The sequence below is a fragment of the Pogona vitticeps genome, chromosome 3 (assembly GCF_051106095.1).
Source record: "Pogona vitticeps strain Pit_001003342236 chromosome 3, PviZW2.1, whole genome shotgun sequence".
NCBI lineage: Eukaryota > Metazoa > Chordata > Lepidosauria > Squamata > Agamidae > Pogona > Pogona vitticeps.
The window spans coordinates 168,673,862-168,696,722 of record NC_135785.1 but is presented as its reverse complement, the minus strand read 5'-3'; the positions used below and the strand labels follow the sequence as shown (position 1 = coordinate 168,696,722).

Below are 22,861 nucleotides of genomic sequence, written 5' to 3'. Positions count from 1 at the left end.
AATATTGCCTGCATATAAAAAGGCATGCTTTGGGCATTAAAGATAATCCGTCTGGCCCGTTTCATACCTGGAGATGATACTTTTGAGCATGCTCTAAGGAAACTTCATGGGATTTTAGCCCATTCTCCTGCCTGGCTCCACAGTCAGATGCAGATGTGGATCAAAAGAGGCTAGGTGTTTCTATGACTGATGTGCTGAAACAGGCAGGTACATCGCCAGAAAGGTCATTTTTCCCCAAACTGTCTGAGCAGAAAAAAATATGTATCACTGATAAGCAGGGGATGATACCAATTCGACCTCTTTTTAATTTTTAAGGTCCCGTTCTGCATAGAATTATACCATTTTAGAAAGCTGAAGAGGGCATAACTGAATATTTGAATTTTCCTCAAACTAAAAGCCTCTGAAGGGAGAAAGAGACCAGGTGGAAATTTTTCTATATGCATTGAGAGATGTGTGTATATTATACTTCTCAAATATTCCATTTCCTCGTCTACTCTGTGATGTTATTTTTTACCAGAAAGGACCTAATAATCTAATTACATGTTGTCAAGGCGAATGTAACTTATGGCAACCCTTCTACTACGTAATATTTTTCAGGCATATTTTCAGAGGTTGAACAGGTTACCTAAAAAAAAAAAACAGTAACTCCCCAAATCCCTATCCAGTGCCAACATTTCCAAGCCCTGACTGCTCAGCTCTCAGGGTCCAACAAAATGAAGTCATTTCCCGTTTCTCTAAGGCTCTTTAACCAATTAATACTTGGGGAATGGCAAGTATCCAATCCTGGATGCTTGGGGACTTGCTAAATGTCAGGATTTTATCAGGTCATTTGAGGTATAAATCATAATTATCCTAGATTAATGAAATTTATCTGTCTATTTGGTAAATTTGAATCTATATGATTCTTTTTCTTTGTGATTTAAAGAACAGTAATAGAAAACACTTACAGTGGTTCTTGTGTCTTGCAGGCATCGGACAGAGAAATAGTTTGGGTCATGCGTAGTACCATTTTTGTGTTTGGAGCTTTGGCAACAGCGATGGCCTTACTCACTCATTCAGTGTATGGACTCTGGTACTTGAGCTCAGACCTGGTATACATCATCATCTTCCCTCAGCTCCTGTGTGTCCTTTTTGTCAAAGGAACGAACACATACGGAGCCATTGCCGGATATTTGTTTGGCCTCCTGCTCCGAATCACTGGAGGGGAACCGTATCTACAGTTGAAACCCTTGATTTTCTATCCTGGTTGGTACAAAGACAATGATCGATACGTTCAGCGATTCCCTTTTAAGACCATGGCCATGCTGACCTCCTTCCTCACGAATATCGGCGTATCCTACCTAGCAAAATACTTGTTTGAAAGTGGCACTCTGCCACCCAAACTAGACCTTCTGGATGCTGTCGTGGCAAGGTACAGTCGCGAGAACATGGACAAGACGACGCTTGTGAAAAGCGAGAATATTGTCCTCAATGAGCTGGCACCTGTGAACCCTCGACACAGTTTGTCTCTGAGCTCCACCTTCACAAACAAAGAGGCCCTCAGTGATCTTGACTCGAGCCCAGAGGTATCCGTTGCGGAAGATAAGTGACAGGAACCCAGCCAAAGAGAAATGCTGCTTTCACACACCCCACAGTGGAACAGGGTATGCCAGAAGGGGAGTTCAGCGGCTTTTCTTAAAAAAAGAAGAGCAAAGAGGAAATGGAGAGGAAACATCAAGCCACTGCACAATCCTCTTAGTCCATCTATAGGAACAGGAATAGTCTGTGGAATAAATTGTTACGCCTATTATAAAATGTGTTGGGTAAACTATATAGTATCTTATTCCTCCAGCATTTGAATGAAGCAGAATGCTATTTAACAGATAGAGTGGCCACATATGTATTGCCAAGAAAGAGGAAATGCGCCTCTAAAAATGTGGGCCAAAAAAAGGGCAGGGATTTTCATAAAACGTACATACTTATAAATGCAGAAATACATAATTTGAACAGAAATAGAATATATTTCACCATAGACTGGCTGGGTGGTCAGGATGCCTACCCAGTCTGCTGCTAGGTACTGTTGATCAGAAACTTTTCAGGCTCTGCTGCCCTCCATCCTTAGGGGTCTTTTTTTTCTTTAAATAGGACTTAAGCTGGACAGACTTACAAACAGAAGACTGACCATCTTTAAAATGGATCACTTTCCCCTGCAAACTAGCACACATGACCACCCTGGGAGGTTAAGGAAACATTTTGAGGGAGAATTTTTAAGTCACACGGGGGAGGATACTTCTGTCTAGGCATCTGAAAGGTTCAGTTGAACCCACAATAAATCATTGATGTCTGGTGGGAATGACAAGAAAATTAATCCCTACCTACCAGAAGCTCTATGGCTGGGTTGTCCCATTTCCTTCTATAGGGTGATACTGAAATGCTAAATTCAACGTAAAGTTTAACTATGAAGGGCATTTGTAATGCAAACTCCCTTCTTTGAAAAATGCCAAGTCTGCTCAATGTGGATCAAGCATGAAATGGGGTTCACCCAAATCCATGTATCTAGCCAGCTTCCCCTTTTCAGTCTACTCTCACCATTGAATATACACCCACATACCCAGCAGTAAGGATCTTAGCTTTGCAAAGGAGAATCAGGTAATCTTCATTAGGGACAGCTTGCTAGAAAACAAGCAATCTCATGTGGGAATATAGCTTTCTCTGCCTCCCAGACTGCATTGGAAGCCAGTGAAAAAATAACACATGTTACAGATCACAACCAATGTTTCCCGTCTGAAGTGTGAAGTTTAGTTCAGGAAGCAGAAAAAAGGGGGAAAACACTCCAAGCAGCCATTTCCAGCCATTTCAATAGAGTTACTCAAAATATCAAAAAACAAATTTTTTTATGTGACCTGGGAAGAGGTGAAGTTCAGTGCTTGACAAGTAACTTTCAAGAAGAATGTGCATAAGGACATGCAGAAGCCATCCATATATGAGCCATTGTAGGGTGATGCTGTGGAATCTAAAGCATCATCTTAGCACTCAGTTCTGGCTGGCTTTAGCATTTCATTATATGTATTTTTTTTTCTTGTCACATTCTGTAGGAGAGGATTTACTCAACAAAAGTTACTTTTCAACATAATATCCATTCCACATACACAGTGCTAGCACATCATGGGATAGACCAGCTGAAAGTTGTATTCCTGGTATGCTAATCTGGTATGTTTACTAAGCACATTTTATGTTGGAGAGCATTCAGAGTTTTAATGCCTTCACTTGCAGTCTGAAATGGTAACTCCTCAAAACAGATACCTCCTCCAGGACCTCTACTCACTATGCTGTATTACTAATTAATTAAGTACTTGACTGCAGATTACAACAGGGACACTTCATCCAAACTGTGGCTTTCGATAAAATCTCAGCTTCCGTGCTTGTTTTTCACATATCCCTGTGTCACTAGTGGCAATCCAGAGGATTGGGGAATTACTACCCTTTGTGCATTTGTACACACAGAAAAGTGAATACAAAAATGCATATATTAGGGTACCTTTTTCTGTGTTTCCAAACTGAACTCAGTGCAGGCCTACACATATCTGAAATCAGGGAAATGTGAAATTCAGTGAAATCAAAATTGGTAGATTGACACATTTCAGCATAGGCTTTTGGCTATTCTGAGATAGGAAGGAATCTCACATTTATCAGTATCCAACCAGAACAGTTATCTGATAAAAGTGATTTCACTTTTAGGAGAAGAAGAGAGGGGCACATTACTGTAACTGGTGCTCCACATCAATCCATCATCAATAACAGTATTTTCTTTTGTATGCAGTATCTAATTGTTTCCAGGGTGGGGACAGGATTTTTTAAGTCAGGGAAAGTCTTGGCAGTGACTCCATCTGCATCCTCTTCCTTGTAAACTGGAGATGAGGCTAGGAGAAAGAAGAAACAAATATTAGCAGTGCTATGAACCCCATACTAGCATGTTGTCAATGCCTCTCTTGCACAGGCTGCCTGCTCTGGTCATCAGGCTCCTTCTTCCCTTTCTGATTTCCAGTAACAAATGAATTGTATTCTACCTAGTTATTTGAGAAGATCTGTGAACTGAGCCAAGCCTCCCTTGCTCTGTTTTTTCAGTCTCTAAAAAAGACTGCCTAGAAGTATAACAGTTCTATGAAGAAATCAATTTTGTTTACAACATAGTCTTTCATGAAGTACTTAAGAGTATTGTAAAATGTGAAATTTAAAGTTATTTTAGCTATTGGATACAAAGCATAAGGTTCTTACACTAGGATGAATATAATCACAATTTCCTACTTGTAAATGGTGGCAACCAGTAGAGGGAAGAGTCATAATATAAATACATTCTACAGCAATAATTTGAACTGAAAACTGATTCTAAGGAAGAAAGATAGAAAGAACCCATCGCTTGTCGCTAGAGCTGTGCAGAGGCCTTCCAATGCAGCTGGAAGGCCACTACAAGGCTTTAGAATGTTTCTCGATTCTGTCTTGAGCAATTTACATCCCATCCACTTTGTTTCGTGCCCTGGATCCAGGGCAATTTGTAACTGTCCTACTGGGTAATGGTTGAAAAGATTTGTGCCCCTTCCAATTCAGATTCTGCTCTGGACACAAAGTAATTTTTGGCCACTCCAAAATTTTCGATCCAGACTTCATAGAAATCAGTGCAGATTAGGCAATTCAGTTTGGAACGGATGATTTGTCCAAATCCAGGGCACAGCCCTACCAAATGTAAGGGGAAGTACAGTAGTAAAAATGGGTAGGGGACTTGTGCTGGTCTTCCACCAATGAGTGAGTGAATTCCACACTGGAGAGGAGTGGGAATTCACCACTCAAGATTCCTTTGAGTGGTTACTAGTTCTCCCCAATCATGAGGAAGTATTCTTCCAAGAAAGAAAATGATAGCTGCCAACAAGGGTGCCATTTTGTCCCTCTAATCCCGTTGGATATTATTAGGAAGAAATGACAGCTGCCAGTTAATAGTAACCAGGAAGAGCAGGCCTACATTTCTGTGAAAGAAACAGTGAAGCGATAACAGAATAGAAAAGCTAGTTTTGAGTCTCCCCAAAGCATCCCTTTTTTCTCTCATTAGAAGATCACATATTGGACATCATAATGTGATTCAGAGATATCCAAAAGCTTTTAATAATAAGCTTCCCTTGGTAAAATGTTTTTATCACCAGTGGCACTTGCTCAATGTGGGAGGACTCGCCCCTCCATTTTGAGGCTGAGTCCCACTTTTTAAAGCTAAAATTGAAAAGTGCAGATGATTAAATGGTAAAGTATTTCATGGAGTTATCCCCATTCCCTTCTGCTGGCTGGCAGAGGTGTATGCACCAGAAAACCAGATCTGCTGGCTTTAAACTAGCTTTCTGCCCTGAGATGAGGTGCAAAATGGTGTCCAGTTTACTAGTGTTCGTGTAAACTTCAATTTCTGTTATTGCTGGCTTGAGTACCTGGAATGGGGAAGCTCTTTTGTATTTTACCTCAGCTGCAAAACTTCATAGGTGGGGTCTGAGTCTAGGGCAAGTTGATCCTTATCTTTTGATCCAGGATTTCTTATACCTAATTTTTTTCATCAAGAAAAAAGCCACCAGGTTGCTGTTGCTGTTATTGCAGTCATTCTCTTTGTCTGTCTCTTTTGTTTTTTTATCAATCCAGCTAATGAAGAAATTGCATTGCTTTGCCTCCTCTTTAAATCCCCTATTGCTGGGCAGTGAAAAAAGTTACAGAACAAGGAAGGCCTGACATTTAACAAATAATAGGCTTCCTACATGTTGTATGGGAGATGTGTGCATGGACCTTCTCATGTAATCTTGCTAAAAAGCAGCCCAAGCAGCAATGCAATATGTAGTGTCAATCTTTGTCCTACACACACCCATATATAGTGACAGCCTGATGAAACTTACCCCCACTGAGCTACTATTAGCTGCAGGTGAGGTGATGATGCTACCTATACATGCAGCTGGACTGTGCCTGTGTCTTTCCAGTTCAAGGGACAATCAGCGCTCCAGGGATGACTTGAATTGGGGGTGCAGTCAAAGGGGAATGGGACAGACCTCATCCTGTAGCCCTCATTTGAGTAGAAGACAATTACATTGAGAAATCACATAGCATACATTTCTGGTCCCAAAAAAATGTAGATCTGATAATGAAGTTTGGCAGTCTTCAAAAATCTGGTGCCCTTTAGCTGTGTTGGACTACAATTCCCATCACTCTCTTGCAGTGTTGCCATGTAGTCCAACAGCTATGGAGGGAATCAGATTCGGGGAGACTGGCATTTCTTTTCTGTTTCTCAGAACAATTTGATTCAGAAATGAAAATTTCCTTCCCAAACTACTTCTTTAGTCTAAGGAACGGAAGAGTTCTTTAAACCAACGTGCACTTTGAAAGCTATGCTATTCCACCTCCTTCAGGAGTGGAAATGTACAGTGAATTCCTGTAAATGTGTTTTCCCCAGAACCAGAGTGAAACTAGAACGCTTTGTGCATTTTCCATATATTTATTTTTTGTACTTTTGCACATTCCATACAATCAGTAAATAGCAGATCTGTGCATTCATGTGCAAGTTTGTCATGGGACAGCAACCACAAAACATCTCGTTGGGCACCAGGAATATCAGAATAGCAGGAAGGAAGCAGAACTGTTTCAAGCCTGTTGCATTTGGTTCACCCCGAAACTAGCTCAACAAGATAAACAGGAAAGCACTGACATTTTACAACAGCTTCTGTGGAGGATCCCTCAAAGTAGATAGTCAGTGGGTCATTGGGCTGTCTCATTGCACCACATCACCTGCAGGTATCACTTGAAATGAATGTATGAACATACAAGGTGCACTCTAGCAGCTTTCTCAACCCTCCAGGTGTTTTGAGCCACAGTCCCCATTCATGTCTGATAATTGTGCACACTACCTGAGCTAACTGGATCTGTAGCCTCGAACAGTGGTTCTTAACCTTTGTTACTCAGGTGTTTTTGAACTGCAACTCCCAGAAACCCCAGCCAGCAGAGCTGATGGTGAAGGCTTCTGGGAGTTGCAGTCCAAAAACATCTGAGTAACAAAGGTTAAGAACCAGTGGCCTAGAACATCAGGAGAGCACCATGTTAGAGAAGAGTGGCTTATAGGTCCCTGCGTAGCTGAATAGCTCCGTGGTTTAGGTATCTGGATGCAGAGGTAGAGGTTGAGAGTTCAGTTTACCACTGTGGGTCCTGTGAGTAGAACCGGCTTGTGTGGCCTTGGGCAAGCTGCACAGTCCTAGGGCACCTTCAGGAGAGGGGAATGGTAAATCGCATCTGAGTACTCTGTACCTTGAATACTCTGAAGAGGGTCACTGTGTGTCAGAATTGACTTGATGGCACATTATTATTATTATTATAGGTCTCAGAGGAGAAAGACTTACCAAATTACTGTTCACAGCACTGTCTCCCTGCTAAAAAGAGAGAGAGAGAATCTCTAATCATGCTGTAGGCCAAATGTGAAGTTTTTCAGATGACTGTGTATGTGTTTTCATAAGTTGCTTGTGGGAGTGAAGAAAGAGCTGTAAGGGTTAAAGCCTAAAAGTTTGTTTTCCATACACAGGAAAGTGAGAGATCTTGCAAGAAACAGCTTAACTCAGGTACTGTGTTTGTTTATGGCCATAAAAAATATTTATATACATGAAATCTATGGCCATGTGTTCACCAAAATAAACCACTTTCTTCACTCCCCTCCCCAAAGGATGTTGCCTGGGAGATTTTAGGAGCTGTAGTCCACGTAACTTTTCCAACCTTTGACATTGAATTAGGTTCTTTCATCTAAATTGTTGTTTTGCTTATCCACAGCACCATCACCCAATGAGTGGGAAAATGAAACTCCTTATGACATATCAGATCTAGGTATGGTTATTTATGTCCAAGACAGCAGTACCACATAGGAAAAGCAGGTGCCGGATGCTGGCTGATACGGAGGAGCAGCTGATGCAGCAGCTGCCACCCTCCCCCGCCCATTCCCTTTTGCTGGTGGGCAGAGGTGTGTGCACCAGAAAACCAGATCTGCTAGCTTTCTGCTCTGAGATGAGGTGCAAAATGGTGTCCCATTTTACTAGTGTTCACGTACGCTTCATTTCCTGTTGTTGTTGGCTTCAGTAACTATTTCACCTCTGCCGCAAAAATTCATAAGTGGGGTCTGATTCGAGGGCAAGTTGATCCTTATCTTTTGATCCAGAACTGCAGCAGCCTGCTGGTGTTGCGGATTCGTTCAGCAGAAGGAGCTCCGTCAACTACAGCGATGGGGAGGAGCCACCGTTAGTTCAGTCCAGCCAACCACTGGGCGAACAGAGTGGCCCCACAAGCCAGCTCCTAGTAGTGACCCTGTCTTACACAAGCTATGAGCTGAAAAACTCTGGCTTCTCTGCAGCAAGACCGGCCTTCTTGTTAGGTAGGGTGAGGCAACTGCCTCGGGTTGCTGAAAAGTTTGCAAGTTTTCAGGTTGTTTGTCTTTTAATACGCTATTGTCATATTCTCTTTTTAGTGCCAGGTAAGAGGAGGGGTATTTGTGGAATTGTCTTCCTTCTGCGCCCAAATACATTCACAACTCATGGGGATCGTGAGTGCAACTACAATGCACAAAGATTTGAGCCCCCAAAAGCGATAATATGTCATCCATGTATATGATTACATCTGTATTTTACTAACATTACCAGAAACGGAATTGAATGTATCCTTAAAAGAAGTTAATCAAATAATGCAACAATCCGTTTTTTAGGATTTTATTTTCAGAGTGTAACTGTTCAATATATGAAATATATTTCAAATAATCCAAGTCCTAATACAACAATGGTGAATTATCTGTCTACCCTTCAAGCTGAGTTGATCAAGTAAATTGTGCAGCTAACCAGTATATAATTGTAAGTCTGCTATTTAAACAGGGTAGTAGTCGTCGCTGTTATTTGTTAACAGATGTATATTTTTATCTGTCTCAGAAACATGTTTAACAAATGGCTAAATCAAATAAGAAACACACTGTTGATGTATATGTTTTCTTTCTCCGTGTGTTAATATATTAAATAACACCCAAGAAAATTCAGAGGAGAAAAGTAAAACATTGTCTAGTTTTGATTTCATTTTTGTCTAGGTATTAAAAATATACATTTATTTTATTATTAAACAGTGGAGTGGTGTGTATGATATCTAAGGGGAATTACTGTGAATATGAATCACTCTGCTTTTAAAACTTGCAAGGAGGTAGCTTAATTAACAGGTACAAAGACTTTCTGGAGATGGTATCTCCAAGCCCTCGCAGTTGCACCTCCACCTAAGTCAGCTAGATTTAGGATACCTACAGTCTCTCCCAGCTCAGTGTCTTTCTGCAATAAATACTAGCTTTCTCAGGGTACCACTAGATGGGGATTTGTCATGCGGTTCAGTCTGCTCTGGGGATGAGCTGGTCCACCCTTTCCACAAATCAGGCTGACCCTGATGCATGCCTAGCTACACCTTTGGTGGTTCCTATCAGGGCCTACTGTGTTTTGGGTGTGGGTAGAATCCCTCCATTTTAGTTCAGCTCCAGCACTTGATGGTATTGAGAAATTGAAATTAAAAGCTGATCCCCTCACCTCCTTGGAGTTGTGGGGGGGGAGCAAATTTTTAAAGGACTTATAAGATAGCATTGATGTGCTATACCTCCTAGGGAAAAAATGAAGAAAACTGAAAACTTCCTCCCAGAAAGAGGAGGAAACAGAAATAAAGTTGCTTGAAATGCCATTTGGTTTCTTGACCCAAAACACACCAGGACTGCACCAGATATCATTCTGCACCTTTTTGTGATCCTTTTTAGCCTGACTATCTACCAATTTGACTATCTAGTCAAACCCTTATTTTCTTAAATGTACTTTCTTTCCAAAGGGGCAAGTGTGCTTTGCTAACCATTCCAATATTAAGGGGCTGAATCCCAAAGTTAACCTAGCTGCCTGCTCTGCTATCAAGGAGGAAGGAGAAATAAAACTAGTGTAATAATGTTGTGGAGTACATAGGTGCAACTTGTCCTACCTGGATGGAAATCTCAAAGTGGGTCCTTTGTCCAGCCATGGCAGTGTGTTACCGGCTTCTCAGCTCTCCATCCTTGCCCTTTATGTTTACTATCAAAACAGACCATGGTTTGCATGTACTAAAAATCAAAGCAAGCCAGGCTGAAGCTTTGCTTTTTCATGAGATTTCTTTATTCCATGCCCCACAATGCAAACACAATGTAAATTTGCAGTGTAGCTCAAACAGAGAATAATGAACCTGCCAGTTGTGTTATGACAGAATGTGTCATAAAACCAATATTTAAAAAAACCAAAAGGAAAAAAAGAAAACACTTGCATTAATACAAAAAGCTTGACAGTTCAAGTTCAGGCTGCCATATCAGGAGACTGTGGATGGTTTCCTTTTCTGAGTGAAGTAATGAAGATAAACAGCTATGACTGACTGCTTGATGAATTCCAGAGATGGTAGGGTGATAAATAGCAAGTATCCAATTAGCTGAGGTAGGTACAGACTGTAATTTGATTCTGAAAAATTAAAGTCAGTTTAGAAATACATTATTCTTGATCATACACTCAGGTGGTAAGAAGAGATCGGGACAAATATAAAAACGGATTGGGTTTTTCTACAAAAATAGCCGATTCATTAAATATTCATCCCTTCATATTTGTGGGTTCCAGAGATCCCCATGAATATAAAGGGATGAATATTTACCCATTTTTATTCGTCCTTCATATTAAAGAACAAAAACAAAAAATACACCATTCTGCCTACTGGCCCCAGATAAGTTGATCAGTGGGGGATGGGCAGCCACTACCCCACACTGCCACCCAACCCCACAGCCTACCCTCCCGCACCCTTCGCCTCCCTACCTTATCCCTCCCCCACCTCCACCAACACCGACACCCCCTTCATATAAAAAAACCAACAAACACCATTCTTACTGGCCGTCGATCAGCTGATCGGTGGCAGATAGGTAGCCATCCCCCTCCCACAGCCAACCACCCCAACAGCCTACACACCCCTTCCTTTCTCTACCTTGGCCTCCACCCCCACTCCCACCAACAACCCCTTACCTTAATCGCTGCTGCCAAGGTCTCCTTCTGACCTCCCAGCCACGTATTTAAAAAGGTAAAGATGGCAGCTGTGGCTTCATTTAGGGTAGGGAAGCTGCAGCTGCCATCTTTGAAAAGGGCAACATGGATTCCTTCCCTCATACCATGGCAGGGTACCACGAGCATATTTTCCATAAATCTGTAACCTGGATAAGATTTCATATGTCTTAGAAATATTTCTGGACTACCACCCTCAATTGGCACAGCCACTGGTATGTGGAGCCTTGCTTCTCTTAGCAAAGCAGACATTAACACACATGGAGTTTTCCCAGAGGAACGGAAAGGTGAGAAGCCTAGTTTTCCTTCTTCTTTATCTCCCATTTCTGAGCTGTGTTTGTTAGACAGAGAAACAGCAGCCTTGGAGATGATAAGGGCAGGAAGGGAGACCTTTATTAGGATCAACCGATCGAATGACACTTCCCTAGTACTCGGCAAAGGAGAGAAATGGAGGCAAGCTCATGCAAAGTGAGGAGACACATTTTCAGGTTTGGTGGGTGTCAGGATGTGTCACCTCTAAAGGGAAAGATAGGTTTTGTGTGCTTGGGAGGGAAGAGAGAAAAGGACTTGAAAATCTTTGGTACTGTGCCTTCAGAGAGTAAATTAATCAAATACAATACTGCATTAACCTGAATCCCCTGAATTTAACCTGACATTGTCATAGGCAGATTGTCATGAGTTCAGCCAAGGATCCAGAACCTGAGGGGTTAACTACAGCTGAGGAGAATGCTGAGCGATTAGAAACACAGACAGCACCAGATTCTCCTCCCCCAGTAGACAGGGTGAGGGCCAGACTTTGGCAAAGACTTATGACACAAAAGTCAGAGGATCGCCTGAATGCTGCCCACAGAAACATCAGATCAGCTAGTCCTGAGTTTTGACAGAATGAAAGGCTTCCAGCAGTTCAAGGACTGTTTTTACTATATAAGCAGTTCTCAGATGGCTGGGAAGCTCGTGGAAGTAACAAGTCAATTTCTCTGGCTTGCATCTACGCTCCTGCTCATTTTGGCCTTTGTCTTCTAGACTCTCAGCTTTGGACTTTGACTTCTGACTCTGGTTTGTGTTTTGGCTCTGGCATTTTGATATCTGTTTTGCATCTAGTGGACTTCTGACATTAGACTGGTTTATTGGACTCTTGCCTGTTAAAACCCCTGGGAAAGAGACACAGATACAGCTCCAGAATGCTTAGCAATAGGGATCCCTTGATGCTTTGCCAGGCTCCACCTCTAACACAGGGCCTGTAGTTGGAGGTCAGGGGGATCCAGCCTTTAAAGTGCATTTAAATTTCTCTTACAGAAGAAACACTAACATCATGAAGTCTTTGTTGTGACTGCAGTTAAGGTGGTGTATATGAATAAAGCAATCAGGATAAATGTAACTTCCCAGTTTTGTTGTGTTTTAATCCTCCATGGGATGAGTAATCAGATCAGTCTATTAATGGAAGAGTTGCTTATCCTCAGAACAGAAACATCTCTGTCTACGTTAATCAAAAGGTACTGCCTTACTTGCCTGACCTTTGGTTTCTGTCTGCCAATCAGTTTGTGTTTTCTGAATGGCAGCATGCCATTTTTATTTTTATTTGCAAGTGCAGTGTAAGCTGATTATGTGGTGGTAATGTGACTTTGATTAAAGAACACCTGGATCACTCTGGGCACAGGCAATGGAGCCTATTCGTCTTAAATGCAGATGCTGGTATGAATTCAGCAGTGTCATTTGACCATGAGGATGACTGTACTCTTTAGAGCAGGGGTCTCAAACTCAATTTACCTGGGGGCCGCTGGAGGCAGAATCTGGGTGAGGCTGGGTTGCATCAGATTTTCCGCCAAGCGGAGCAAGAGCCCGAGAAAGCCACCCAGGAGTTTCCTTAGCCCGGCTGGGGCTCCGAGGAGGAGGAGGGGCACATGAGCCCTCGTCGCCAGCCACGAACCCCTCCAGCTCCTTCTTCACTACCAAAAGCAAAGCGTGCTGCTTATATACCGCCCCATAGTGCTTCAAGCACTCTCTGGGTGGTTTACAAGTTAATTATATAGGCTACACATTGCCCCCCCAGCGAGCTGGGTACTCATTTTACCGATCTCGAAAGGATAGAAGGCTGAGTCAACCTTGAGCCGGCTACCTGGGATTTGAACCCCAGGTCGTGAGCACAGTTTTGGCTGCAGTACAGCGGTTTAACCACTGCGCCACGAGGCGCCACCACCACCAGCAGCAGCAGGATGAAGTGGAGAAGGAAGGGAGTACTGGCAACCGCCTAGCGGGGTGGGGAGGAGGGCAAGACATTTTTTTTTTAAACCCTCACAGAATTCTCCTTGCTAAAGGAGAAAAGCCCCCACCGGTACCTGCAAAATTAAACAGAACGGGGCGGGGGCCCTACAGGTGCTCTTGACAGCAGAGGACGCGTGGGCACTTTGGGGGGGCAGGCAAGTCAGGGGCCACAAACTATCATCCAGTGGGCCGCAAATGGCCCCCGGGCCACATGCTTGAGACCCCTGCTTTAGAGCTTCTGTGCAAAACCTTTCCAAGGGACTGGGAATCTGACCGAAGAGAGGTAGGATCAGTTTGTTAAAAATTTGAAATCCTGGATGGCCTGATGCCTCTTCAATGGGCAAAAACATCTGCTTGACGGTATGGATGAGACATGCAGAGGAATGGAGCCCAAAGGCTTTGACGGCCAAACCATCTTCACAGCAAACTGCAACTTACGAACCCAGTGAAGTCTGACTCCTGTATTGGATCATTACTGAAGCTGGGCTTAGTCACCAGGGGTGGGATTTTTGCATATCTTGGACTACAGATCTCAACATCTCCATTGTGGGAGTTCTATCTGACATCTGACAACAGACACAGATATATAAATATAGCTCACTTAGGACAAAGATCTCAAGTGGAAGGCTTCCAGGTTGAGTGACAAGCTGAGGTCTTTCTTTCTTAAGACACAGAAATGGTGTTCTGGTTTATAAAAACAGTATACAAATTATTTTGTCTCTTCCCGAAAGCTGAAAACTTTGTCACCTTCTACAAATTGATTGTTGGTGTTATGGGCTGTCAAGTTGTGTCTAACTTAGGACTGTCCCAGGAACGAGGATCTTCATCTGTGTTTTAGAATGAGTGTTGGCAGCATTTTGCAAACTATTCTGCAATAAAAACAAACAAAAAAGTGTGATAGGTGCTTCTGGATAGATGAGAAAGCAGGCATTGCACGTTTTGCAACTGCAACCTGTAAATACAGGATGGCAAACAGTCAGACAAATGTTTCCCTGAAGGGCTTTTAGGGAGCAGAGGCCTTAATGAGCTCATCACTTCTAAGAGCTGAAAACCGGCCTAGGGACAGACAAGCAAATGACAAAGCCATCATGCGACTGCATTCCTCTTCAAGAGTGCCTTTCCAAGACTCCCCTAAGCTCATTTTGTGACTGCCAGAGCACAGTGGAACACACACAAAGAAGTAAGAGTGTGAGGGAAGGCCTGTGAGTCACAAATACACAGTGCTATGCTCTGTTTTTATTGTGTTGTGTTGTATGATTTATATACCACCTTTTTCCCCATCAGGGATTCAGGGTAGCTCACAACAATTAAAATTACACAATAACAAATAGTTTAAAAAATACTAAAGAAACTACATTAAAAACAATTAAAAATCTATTCATATTAAGAGCAATGATTAAAAACATTTAAAAAATGTTAAAAACCTTTTTGAATGCCTAAATTTAATAAATAAAGCAATCCTGAGACACACACCCCATTTCTTACTTAAAAACGTGCCTGAAAATTAAGGCCTTTAGCCAATGAGGGAAGGCTAAAAGGAATGGAGCCAATCTGGGCTTCTCAGGCTGTGCATACCAAAGCTTGGGAGCAGCCACTGAGAAGGCCCTTTCTTATGTTCACACCCAATGAGATTGTGAAGGGCCTTCCCAGAAGATCTTGACAACCAAGAAGGTTTACATGGGATAGTATGGAGCCAAGCTGCATAGGGCTTTTATAGGTAATCAACACTACCTTGAATGGGCCTGGAAACAGACTGGCAGCCAGTGAAGCTGTTGTAATAAGAAAGTTGTATGTTCCCAGTAACCAATGCTAGGCAGCAGCCTGGCTGCAACATTTTGAACCAGCTGAAATTACTGAGCACTCTTCAAAGGCAGCCCCTTGTAGCATGCATTGCAGAAATCCAAACAAGATTTAATTTAGGCACATGTCGGCATGACCAGTTTAGACATCTCAAGAAACGGGGGTAGCTGACACACCAGCTTTAACTGTGCAAATGCACTCCTGGTCACCATTGAGACTTATGCATCCAAGCTCAGAGTTGAAACCAGGAGCACATCCAAGCTACACCCAAAAGCCATCAGAAAACCATTTGGATCCATCAGTCTCCTGGGGCAGACTTTTTTAATTGCCCACCTCACCCCTACAGAGGCTCAGAGTTCCAATAAGCCCAAACCCTATCAAGTAAAGATCTCTCCATGAAAAAAGCACACAGAGAGAGCAATCAGGACTGTGTTGACTGCTACAACTTTTAAATATGTTTGTCCTTTATTCAACACCACTACAAGCCTAGACTGTCATCCTTTTTCTACTGGGCATTTCAGACAAGTTTGCTTGTCTTTGGGGAGTCCCTAGTGCATTTGAGTTCCCAGACCCTTTTGACAACATTGTCCAAATATCAGTAGTACTTTACTTCCTTCTCTGTTCTTGTTCTTTCAGGGTTCCATTACGTTCATATTGAAGTATTAACTGAAAGGCATACATCTCAAGGGGGGGGGACTTTATTATTTTTTCTTTGGTGCACGTTTCTAACTAGATGCATGAAATTAGAAGAATTACATATAAAAATGAGGTGGATCCTAGAGGTAAAGCAGTTTCCTTCCTTCCTTCCTTCCTTCCTTCCTTCATTCATTCATTCATTCATTCATTCATTCATTCATTCCTTTGCTACAGCCCTTTTTATCCTGGGTAAGTCACAGTCTGAGTGCCAGTGTGGTTCACTAGGTAGTGTCAAACTAGGACTGAGGAGACCTGGGTACATGAACCATGGAAACGTACTGAGGAAGGCAGTGGTCAACTACTCATTGAACATCTCATATACCTCAAAAACCATACTAGACTTGACATGAGTCTGAAGCAACTTCACAGCACATAACAAGTTACAGTACAATTTGTATTTAAGAAAATTCTCACCTGTTCTTTGTGCACATCCATCTTCTCCATATGACTCCTAGGCCTGAGAGATGTTTTTTACACATTATACATTCATGTAAGAATGTAACGGACATGGAAACTAAGACATCTTACAATTATATTTTCTAGAGACCCAGGTTTGATTACGATGCCCTTTCATGTGTATACTGAAGTCCTAGCATCTGATTTTTTTAGACTACAAACTCCATAATTCTCCACTGTGGGACTTCCGCCTGACAAAGACAGCTAAAAATGAGAGTTGCCTGAGGTGGGCAGTGCTTCAGTAGCCCTGAGGGATAAACTGCCACTGACTGAAGAAACAAGCTAGCACATTTCCCTTCTACATAATTTCAGAACAAAGGAATAGGGCCAGTATTGGTAACATCATAACAAAACTATGTGTGCAGATCTTAAGCCCAAATCTCCAGTGACAATGCTGCATAAAATGGCTGACAAATTCAGAGTGCGTCCTCTGGGCAAATTCTCATGTTCTTGATTCACCTCACTGAGGCTAACCATAAAGCAAAAACGTGAGAGGTGGAGAGGAAAGAATACATTAAAAGACGAGAGGTCTTTTCTTATCAGTTGGAAGTGGCCACCTGCATTCCCTGTGCATGCCATTTCCGAATTCACTGGGACATCGTTATTTTTATTTTTATTTTTTTAGTCCCAAACAATCGTTTTGTCAAGCTTGGATCAAATCTGGCAAGCCTTTTTAGAGGAAAAGCTGTAAAGATTATTGAAAAGAGGCTCTCCTGCTCTACTGTGAATGTCTTCATATATAGTGAGCCATGTTATTTACAGTGGTGCCTCGCTAGACGATGATAATCCATTCCACTGAAATCACTGTTTAGCGAAATCATTGTCTAGCAAAAAGCATTTCCCCATTGGAATGCATTGAAACCTGTTTAATACGTTCCAATGGGGAAGAATCATCATTGTCTAGCAAAGACTGGCCATAGGAAAGCCGCTTTGCGAACCGCCGATCAGCTGTTTAAATCACTGTCTTGCAAAGCTTAGGTCCCGAAAACACCTGTTTTGAGAGCGCAGAGGAAGCTGTCAAAATCGTCGTCTAGTGAAAATCGGTTGCGAGGCAGGGACCAAACATTGTCCAGTGAAATTTCCCCATAGGAATCACTGTTTTGCGAATCGCTATAGCGATCGCAAAAAGTCAATGTCTAGAGAAAAAACTGTCATGCGGGATAACTGTCTAGCGAGGCACCACTGTACTAAATTACTCCTGCATAGCCCAGCAACAATACTTTGTAGCAACAAGTTGTAAGTGATCAATTGCTGTAACTTCATAAAAAGTTGGATGCTGTTGATATAAAATGGATTAAATATTTTTCAGTGCAGTGTTTTCATTTTGATATCTTCTTTTGGTGCCAAGCTGTAAACAAATGGTTGAGTGCACTTCTGCTTAGCTGAGAACTCTCATTAGCTGGCTAAAAGGTCCTGCTGATTGATTAGCAATTCATGTCGCCAAATATTGCTCAGCAGTGGACCTGTCTCATGGCAGCCTTTTAGGCTTCAGAAACAAATGTGTGTTTTCATTAGAGCTAATAGCATGGAGGATTAACCAAGGCAGTGGTTCATTCAGTGGTTTCACATTTTCCTTGCCCTTTTAATAACACAGTTACATTCACATGGTAGAGTTCTAGCCTGAGTCACAGGATGATAGTTTTGTAGTATGGAAGCTGAAGGTAATTTGAGCATCAGGGTGTAAGTTCTCATCCTTACCAAAAGTATGAGGAACTGGAAATTTCTTCTGGCTTCCCGTCATTCCGTTTCTTTCTGTATTGCAAATGGAAAAGCCAAATACAGGCAAAACTAACAGAACATTATTAATAATGATAAAGACGATGACGACGACAACAACAACAACATGCCATCATGTCAATGTTGACCATGATAACCCTTTCCAGGGTTTTCCAAGTAGAGAGTACTCAGAACTGGGTTTTCTTTCCCTTCTTCTGAAGGGGCTCTGGGACTGAGCAGCTTGTCTAAGACCATACAGTCTTCCAGGAGGCGCAGGGGGAATTTAACAGCCCTTCTGGCTCCACGGCCAGATACCCAACTCATTGATCTATCCAGGAACCAGACTAATGCAACATTGCAGTGGCTGAAAAAAATGTTGTCTATGCAGACAGTGGTTCATCCTTTTCACAGAACCTTGTACTGAAGGTTCTAAATCCGACTTGTTCACTCACTTGGCGTGTGTGTGTCCTCACCTTTGCTGCCTTCACCTGTGCCTGTATCGCCAAGGCTGCTGGCTGTTAAAACAAGGTGAGTCATGGGGGATGGGTGCATGGGGGGCTGAGCAGGGCAGCAATCGGGTGGGAGGAGTGAGGGGTCAGTCGGGGGTAATCAGTCGGGGGCAATCGGGTTTGTGGGGGCAATCAGGCAGGCAGGAGACTAAGTGAGCAATTGGGCTGGAAGGGGATGAGTGAGGGGTAGGGGGATGAGGCGAGCAAGCTGGTGGGGCCAATCAGGTGGGCCAGCAAGGGGGTGAGCAAGGAGACGAGCAAGCAATCGGGCTGGTGGGGAGACAAGTGAGGAGCAGGGTGTTGATGGGGTGAGCAATGTGGCAGTGTGATTGGGTGGGCAAGCAAGAGAGGGAGGGACAAGGGGGTGAGCAAGCGGTCAGGATGTCAAAGAACCATTTTGAACCCTGAGTGAGCAATAGAGAAAAGAAGCCACAGTGGAAGGATATTAAGAGTTAAGAACATGAGTTCCAGCAGAAATGATAAGCACCAACATCTTTTCAGAAAAAGATTACAAAATGGACAAAGTCGATGTGAGACCGGAGGCAGCCCGAGGCTCATCATAGACTCCTGGTGTTTAAGGGAGATCAGCTCCAGTGCCTTGTTGAAACATAGACGGTTCAGGTTAGAAGTCAACTCAGAGTGTATCTGTTATAAATAAGTGTATGTTACGTATTAAATTTATCATCATTTTGAACAATATTGCCATTACCACACCACAGTTGTGTAAACTGAAGAATTACCATATCTGGGAAATGTTGCAGTATATTGTGAGAATATTTTAATTTTTGTCATTGCTAATATGGGAAACCATAGCAGCAGTTGTACACTTTCTTGAAAGGAACAGTATACTGTTCAGTCTGGTATTGCTGCTATTCCCCTTAGGGGATAATATCATTAGCCAGAGTGAGACATTGGCGTCAGGTAGTAATTTGAGGTATCATAAAAGGGTAACAAATTGTGAGTTATTTAATATATTAGTAGTGGATTTTGACTTACACAGAAGAGCATGGGATCCCTTTGAAGTCTGACTTCGTAGTGCTACAAGAGTCCTTGATGTTGTTTGTTTGCTTGTTTCTTTTACATTTCTTTTACATCATTCTTTTATTTATTTATTTATTTATTTATTTTTATTTTTGGACTTATATACCGCCCCATAGTGCTACAAGCACTCTCCGGGCGGTTTACAATTTCATTATACAGGCTACACTTTGCCCCCCCCCCCCCCAGCAAGCTGGGTACTCATTTTACCGACCTCGGAAGGATGGAAGGCTGAGTCAACCTTGAGCCGGCTACCTGGGATTTGAACGCCAGGTCGTGAGCACAGTTTTAGCTGCAGTACAGCATTTTAACCACTGCGCCACGAGGCTCTTTTACACCCTTTCCTCCAAAAACACCCAGCCCCAATCTCATATTCATAATTCCTGTCTACATGCTGCCTTCCTCCTCTAACTCCTCTTCCTTCTAAATTCAGGGCTACATTCCCAACATCATCCAAAGTTCCTTCCCCACTCCCTCCATCTTGTGGCCCCTCTTGACTCTGAAACTTGGTCTGGAACATTCCCAGCTGTCCCCACCCACCCCCAAGCAAGTTGTTAGATTATGGGGGGGTTGTTACAGGAGGGAATTATATTCCCTCAAAATTCACCTTGGTCAAATAAAAAACAAAGGCAGCTAACAAGATGGACAGGTCTGATGTTTGCATTCCTGTTTTAGATAGGGGAATGTACCAGAACATTTTTGTTCTTTTGCCAGTTTTGAAAAGAAAAAAGCAAAGCACCCCAAGCAATCAAAGCTGATTATGTGAATCCTTCCAGTGAGTCGTCGGCGGATTAATCACATGAATAGCAGCCTGGAGTGGTCAGTCCTGGCTGGCGGGTATCATTCATGGCAGACAGACCCTCTCTCTCAAGATGGCTCAAGCAAGCCATTTTTAATAGATGACCTTTGTTGTGATGGTGGCTGTTTTGTTATCTCAGCCACTGCTCGTAATGATAATAATCACCACCATCTCCACAGAAAAATCAAAAACCTCTTTTGAGTTGTGCTTTCAACAGAAATGATTTATTGACCGCTCATCAAGCCACTGCTGCATTCCATGATTTATTTCTAGTCCTGCTGGGGTTTTTTTCTCCTCAGAAAGTAGATGGTTGGAAACATAAAATAACTGCTCCGTGCACACAGTGTTCTCATCTGATGAGTAATCTTTGCTTTTGGTACCAAATGTTGTGACAGATTATCTTATGCACATCCACTGGCAGGAAAACACCAGTTGCAGATCCTTCATAGAAAACTTATAAAATGGGTTTTATAGCAAGCAACCCTATACCAATATTGGGTGTTCCTGTAGACATGTTCTCGCTCTGGCCTCACAGACAGCAGAAGAGTAAAGCCCACATCATTAAAAAAGCAGACATTTTGTAAAAAAATCTGTCTGTTGTAGAGAGGATTCTGGAAATTTACTTTTTTTAGACTGAAATTCCAAGAATTCCAGAATGCTGGCTGGGAATTCTAGGGGTTGAAGTTTTAAATGTAACATTTACAAGATCAGATGTTGTTCCATGCCATCACATCCCCTCCGACTCATGGCAACCCTATGAATGAGCAATCTCCAAAATGTCCGGTCCTCAACCACCCTGCTCAGCTCTTATAAATGCAAGACTGTGGCTTCCTCTAGGACAGTGGTCCCCAACCTTGGGCCTCCAGATGTTATTGGACTACAGCTCCCAGAAGCCTTCACCACCACCTCTGCTGGCCAGGATTTCTGGGAGTTGAAGTCCAAGAACATCTGGAGGCCCAAGGTTGGGGATCACTGCTCTAGGGAGTCAGTCCATCTCGTATTTGGTTTCTCTCTTATCAGATACCAGAAAACTGCATAATTATAGGAAAAGTGCTTGAAACAGAGATTCAAAGAACCTTGAATTGCTTTTATAGCAGTAGGTCTGGGCACTGACTACTGTAGATCCTTTGAGCCCTGATATTTCATAACTAGTTGCTGTCCTTCATATCCTTCTGGAAAACTAACAAGAAGATTATTATGATATTATAGTAATTTCAAAGTGCACTCATGCATATATCCATCCCGACATTGCATTAAGTTCACTAGGATTCACTTCAATGTAAGTGTGTAAATGATTACAATCTATATCTTCCAACAATGCATTCATTTATTGGTTGATCCCACTAATACAGTCCTTGGATTTTTCAAGTCCTGCACTATCAATTAGAACCTACCCAGCAATTATGATCTAGCCAGGGGGGCCTCCTGAAAGATCTGTCCCTCAAGGAGGTAAGAGGGATGCCTTGTAGACAAAGGGCCTTCTCGGCAGCTGCCCCCAGACTATGGAATGCTGTCCCGAGGGAGGTTTGTCTGGCGCCGATGTTGATGACGTTTCGGCATCAGGTCAAAACCTTCCTGTTCCAGAAGGTTTTTAACTGAAATAATATCAACTGTGGGTCTTGATGGCAATTTTTAGAGCACTGTATTTTTAATTGTATTTTAATTGTTTTATCTTTTTATTGTATTCAAATTGCTGTAAGCCACCCAGAGACCTTTGGATAGTGTGGGCGGCATATAAGTTAGATAGATAGATAGATAGATAGATAGATAGATAGATAGATAGATAGATAGATAGATAGATAGATAGATAGATAGATAGATAGATAGATAGATAGATAGATAGATAGATAGATAGATAGATAGATAGATAGATAGATAGATAGATAGATAGATAGATAGATAGATAGATAGATGGGTTGATTTCCATTGAAAACCTCTTCAACAAATCCATGTTACAATCAGCCTGTAATTCTAGTTAAGTAGATTCTGCCCAAAACAAAACAAGCAAGTGGGGGAGAGGAGTCATCACTATATTGTAATAAGTTACAAGCTGGGTTGGCTGTATTTATGCTCTCCGACAATTGACTGCTACAGTATTTCTATAGCTTCCTGAACAAATAGCTGAATATAGTTTGCTAAATGACTAATGAGATGGCTGGACAGTGTCTGCGAAGCAACCAACATGAATTTGACACAACTCCGGGAGGCAGTGGAAGATAGGAGGGCCTGGCGTGCTCTGGTCCATGGGGTCACGAAGAGTCGGACACGACTAAACGACTAAACGAAGACGAAATGACTAATAGATAGACTGCTGTTGAAACAGACTCAGCTGACTTATGGGGGAGAGGCATTACCTTATAGCAGAGAGAAACACCCACACACATTTAAAAACCATCGTAATCATCATCCTGATCTTAGAACTGCAGAGCTGGAAGGGACTCTACGGATCGTTGAGTCTGGCCTGTCTCAAGGAAGAATCGAACTCC

At 42.4% G+C, this 22,861-nt stretch overlaps 1 protein-coding gene and 1 long non-coding RNA gene across 4 annotated transcripts in view; one reads left to right on the top strand and one right to left on the bottom strand.

The window, feature by feature from the left end:
• The window catches only part of SLC5A7 (solute carrier family 5 member 7), a 56,059-nt gene extending 46,994 nt beyond the window's left edge, over window positions 1–9,065 (top strand). For all 3 annotated transcript variants that reach the window (XM_072994539.2, XM_020784044.3, XM_078390249.1), the window contains one exon: window positions 969–9,065. In XM_072994539.2, the coding sequence (XP_072850640.2) occupies window positions 969–1,589 (621 nt within the window). In that variant the 3' untranslated portion in view covers window positions 1,590–9,065. The remainder of the gene's footprint in view (window positions 1–968) is intronic.
• LOC144588114 (uncharacterized) lies at window positions 2,511–21,176 on the bottom strand. The gene is made up of 3 exons (XR_013543465.1): window positions 18,012–21,176; window positions 14,109–14,230; window positions 2,511–10,514 (listed from the first exon to the last, which is right to left on the bottom strand). It is a non-coding gene; the product is annotated as an uncharacterized LOC144588114 (long non-coding RNA).
• Window positions 21,177–22,861: the final 1,685 nt, after the last annotated feature.